The 5,591-nt window shown below is 31.0% G+C and overlaps 1 protein-coding gene across 1 annotated transcript in view; it reads right to left on the bottom strand.

The window, feature by feature from the left end:
• mtmr4 (myotubularin related protein 4) overlaps positions 1 to 5,130 on the bottom strand; it is a 57,207-nt gene extending 52,077 nt beyond the window's left edge. Inside the window, exon 1 of the mRNA XM_016248309.1 lies at positions 4,640 to 5,130. Coding sequence (XP_016103795.1) covers positions 4,640 to 4,684 — 45 coding nt within the window. The 5' untranslated portion in view covers positions 4,685 to 5,130. The remainder of the gene's footprint in view (positions 1 to 4,639) is intronic.
• Positions 5,131 to 5,591: the final 461 nt, after the last annotated feature.

Here is a 5,591-nt window from a genome sequence, read left to right as displayed (position 1 = left end):
AACTTTGATAAAGAATATCTCTTTGGTTTTGAGACTTTAGTCTTTGCAACTTCAGGGATCTTATCTATGCACAATCAGCTTGTAACACTCCAAAGAGAAAGGAAAACTTGAAATCGCATCATATGACCCCTTTAAACAAAGGAATTCAAATGTATACAAAAAAGTATTATAACGATTGCTTTAATATTATTAAAGGCAAACATTATAATTCTTTCTTGTTTCCCGTCAGCATTCCGCAAATACGCATTTATATAATTTAAACAAATCTTTGAATGACTAATGAACATTTAATTTCACAAACCTTGCAGACTTAGTCAAATCTAGTTGAGATCTTGTGAAGTGTGCATGTGACCTGCATGATCGTGTGTTCTGTGACGGTCGGTCCGTGCGAAGGAGGAGAGTTCAGCTTCACTGGAGACGCGCGATCGACAAACTTTAAACTTGTGACTGATTTCAAATTATGCTGCGCTTTATGCACTGTCATATTCATGTCATTTCCACTGTGTGCTGTATGTAAAATTAGTGTTACCTTGGCTTTATTTGAAAAAATATGATTCCCAATGCACACAAACTTCCCAGAATACCGAGTGCTCTGTTGGTTACAGTGTTTACTTCCTTTTTAATTATATTTTTATTAGATATTTATTTCTGAAAAATACTAATGTCTTGTAGAGTACAAGTATGTTTATTTTACAGGTTTATTTTTTAATCCATTTTCAAATGATTTCAAATTTCTTAAATATGAATTAAAATAAATACAATTATATCGCCCACCCTGCTTTCCAAGATATCGGCATCGGTTGTCAAAAAACCCATATCGGTCGACCACTAATGCTTAGTGATGTTTTGTTCACGCATCAACAGAAAACAGCACAGACTAAAAGAGCACAGCTCATCAAAATGAAGACTGAGCGCTCCTCTATTGAAGATTGTAGCCAAAAAAAAAATTTTTTTAGTTGCCGAAATTTCTGTGCATCGCTAATTACAACAATCTATGAAAGCTCAGAGAGGAGATGAGAACAGATGCGTGAGGAGGAAGAGAGATGAAGAACAAATGCTTCGGTGGGATGGGAGTCGCTTGCTTTCTCTCGCTGCTAATGAATATTTCAGGAGCAGGAATATTTGAAAAGATCACCAGGGCCCACCGCTGACGAGAACACGCGTGAAACACGGCCGTACGTGAGGCTGAGCTCATGCATGATGATGAAGATCAGCTCATCTTCAATCAAACACGATCTGCACGAGATCTCAGCATCACCACGCATCAATGCCGACAGACAAACCACAGCCAGATCCTCTTTACATGCTGACACATTAAAGCACATCAGTCTGATTCAAACACATTATCAGCCTGCATTAGACTAATCAAATATATTACATGGTGGAATAAATGATTACTGTGATTATTAAATCAATTTAATCATTTACAAAGCATCTTTTATTATATTGACTATTGACGTTCACTTTATGTGGCAATAACACTCCCTAAACATAGAAAACAAATAATACACACGTGACCTTTTGCTTGGCCTTATTGCTTTACTTGGTGTCATTTTACTGTAGCGATATACATACATACATACATATATATATATATATATACATATATATAAACAACAATATTCTTGGAGTAATGTTTGATTTTCCATTTTCTGTTTTCACTTTCATTTTAGTTAAATTTTTGTAATTTTGTTGCATGCTTTGTAATTTTTATTATATTTTATATATTTTAATTTTATATATTATCGGTATATATTTTTATTAATAAAATTGCATTAATTTTTATTTATTAGTTTTAGTTATTTAAGTACTTTAAGTTTTTGGCAACTAGCTGAAATAAAATGTTACTTTAATTTTATTTTAAATTATTTTGCTTCAAATAATGACTTTTTTAAATGGTTTTAACCCTGATAGTGCAATGCTTATATGCATGTAAATATCAAAATACAATTTTACAATAAAAAAATACACATTTTTATATTTATTCATAGTTTTATATTTAAATGTGTATAAACCTTGCATTAAAAAGAAACAAAACAATTTCCACAGAACAGTCTCCGTTGTTCATTAACTCACTAAACACACACACAGAACACAAGTATATGCACATCAAACTCATTAAATAGTATGCACAATTAACGAGTTTACACTGTTAATTATGACTATGCTCTAGTAGAGAGTTATGCATGAGATATTTACATCCAAACAACCTGTGAGCGACACTGGAATGATTTCCTGGATATGACGTTCACGACAGACAGAGCTCTCGTTCAGGACTCCACATATAACAACTCGCAGCATGCCGGGAAAACACACGCAAAACATTTACATGAACAACAGCTCATATTACTGCTCCATCTGATACTGAGAGACGTCACCGCAGGGAAAAATCATTCTTCATTCAATAAGAGCCTTTCACTGCTCTCAGCGAGAACACAACTCTCACAGCAGGAGCAAACATAAACACTCTTCAGTCTGATGCAGGTGTATGAGATAACGAGTAGATCTAACAATATGTTCTTTTTATAGTCATTTTATAATATAGTTTTATATTTCAACAAATAAAATGCTTGATATACTAAATACATAAAACATTTTTATAGCTATTTGTTATTTTTTTAGTTCATAAAACAACTTCCTAATAATTATTTTTGCTGGAAAATTTACAAAATGCTTTACATACTAAAAACCCATTTTGTTACTTTTATAGTTATTTATATTATTTTTATAGTTATTTTGTAATAGTTTATAAAATATAACGTTTATAATAAAATAGGAGAATCAAACCAAAAACTAATACAATACTATACCCCATTATTATTATTAATAACATTGTTGCCATTATGATGACTAATAAATAAATGAATAAATAACAATCACATATTTTCCTTCTTATTATACATACTTTACTAATCAAAATATTATACTAATATAATATAAAATATATTATAAAATATAAAACAACATAATAATAAAAAAATATATATATATATATAGTATAGTAATTATAATAGTCATAATATTATACTGCTATAATATACAATTTTTAATAATTTATTTTCATTACATTTTCTATTTATATTAGTATGTTTAGTTTTTATAATTTTTTTTGTTATGCTATATAATAATAATCATTGTTATTATTATTATTGTAATTATTTTGCAAAATGTTATATTATAATATAACAATGATTATAAGAATAATATTATAATATTATAAAAATAATATAATATTTTCGATTTTTTTTTTAATAGCATTATTATTATTTACTACAATATTATGCTACTATAGTACTACTAATAATAAATAAATATTATAATTATTATTATAATAACAAGAATAATTTTATACTATTATAATATACAATTTATAAATAATTTATTTTCACTACATTTATTATTTTTCTTTCTATTTCTATTTTCTTATGCTTATTGTTGTTTTTAAACATCATTTTGTATATTATGCTATATAATAATAACAATAATTATTATTTTTTTAATTATTATTATTATTATTATTGTATTTTTAGTATAATTTTATACTATTATAATATAACAATAATATAATTATTTACTATACTTATTTAATAGCATTACTATTATTTACGAAAATATTATGCTACTATAATAACAATAACAATAATAAGCATATTATAGTATTATAATATAATATTATTATAAAAATATGTTCTTATTTAGCTTACTGATGTTTTTATTACTTAGTATAATATTATTCTACATAATAATAATAATTATGATAATAATAATAATTCTTATTTTTATTAATTAATATATAATATAATATAATCAATCATACTAAATATTAACAACAACTTTCTGTTATTATAATACCAAACTTTCAGAATAAACACAATCTCTCTCTCTCTCTCTATATATATATATATATAAAACTAAAGACCTCTAAATATTCCTAATCTAACACTATTCTGAACTTCTCTCTCTGTCCATCAAAGATCCTGCCGTTTGCTCAAATGTGACCCTGGACCACAAAACCAGTCATAAGGGTCAATTTTTTTGAAATTGAGATTTATACATCATCTGAAAGCTGAATAAATAAGCTCTCCATTGATGTATGGTTTGTTAGGATCAGACAATATTTGGCTGAGATACAACTATTTGAAAACCTGGAATCTGAGGGTGCAAAAAAATCTAAATATTGAGAAAATCATCTTTAAAGTTGTCCAAATGAAGTTCTTAGCGATGCATATTACTAATCAAAAATTAAGTTTTGATATATTTACGGTAGGAAATTTACAAAATATCTTCATGGAACATGATCTTTACTTAATATCCTAATGATTTTTGGCATAAAAGAAATATCGATAATTTTGACCCATACAATGTATTGTTGGCTATTGCTACAAATATCCCCCAGCGACTTAACACTGCTTTTGTGCTCCAGGCTCACAAATATTCCCAGTCGAGCATCTGAGCGCCGTGTTCACATGAGGAGCTGCTCTCTTCATGACGAAACACCATCTCACTCTCGCTTTCTCCGTAGAAACAGCACTTGTGTGATCCACACACACACACATCTGTACAGTCACGTGCCGTCAAGTACTTCACCACAGCTGCAGCGCTCACACACACACACACACACACACACATACACACTTACGAAGCAGTTGAGCATTGAGCAGGAGACGTGGTTGGTCCGGCTCATGGCGCGGTTGCCCGGGAGACACGCACTCGGATGAGAACCGCTGCAAAACCATCCGGCAAAACCATCCTTCCCTCGGCCGAGACCAGCGTGTGTTTCGCCACCTCACACACACACACACACGCCGATCAGACACACAATTCCCTGCGCTTCCTGTGGCTCAGAATATTCCAGAAGAAAGACGGAGGCGCTGGCGAAGGCAGGACAGGAGAGCAGCGGAGAGAGAGACGGACAGATGTGTTCACCGGCGTCAGCGCACAGAGATCAGAGATGGAGAGAGAGAGAGAAACAGACGGGGTATTGCCTGATGCTAAGCTCCGCCCTTGTGCACTGCATCCCCCTCACGCTCTCACTCTCTCTCTCTTTATTCCTGCATTCATCCTTCACCGAGATCTCATCCGTGCCAGCCTGCAACCTCATATCACTGCATCCATGCGCACAAAACACACTGGAGCCAAAACACCCAGACCATTTCCGGTCTGAAGACGGGAAATAAAGACAATAAACACAGCTTTCTACTGCATCATGCTCACTGCTGCCGTTCCTCAGACGTGCCACAGTGCAGAACAGGGTTATTATAGTTAACTAAAACTGAAATTAAAACCATTAAAAAACATTTTTGTTACTTGAAATAAGATAAATGTCAACTGAAATAAAACAACATTTAAAAATATATATTTCAGCTAGCTGCCATGGCAACATTTCTCATCTTAATTTAATTTACATTGATGTACTAAAATAAAACGGGAACTGGAATAAATATTAATAGACTATGTAGCCTACTAAAAAGGACAAAAAAACAACAAAATTACTAAATCATTCAAACTGAAACGAAAACAAAATATAAAAACTTGATTCAAAATATTAATAAAAACTATTAGTAATGATACTAAAATGGGACTGATTCCTA

This window comes from Sinocyclocheilus grahami, unplaced genomic scaffold, assembly GCF_001515645.1.
Source record: "Sinocyclocheilus grahami isolate Dianchi unplaced genomic scaffold, SAMN03320097.WGS_v1.1 scaffold875.1, whole genome shotgun sequence".
Taxonomy (NCBI): domain Eukaryota; kingdom Metazoa; phylum Chordata; class Actinopteri; order Cypriniformes; family Cyprinidae; genus Sinocyclocheilus; species Sinocyclocheilus grahami.
This window is presented reverse-complemented; position numbering and strand designations above follow the sequence as displayed.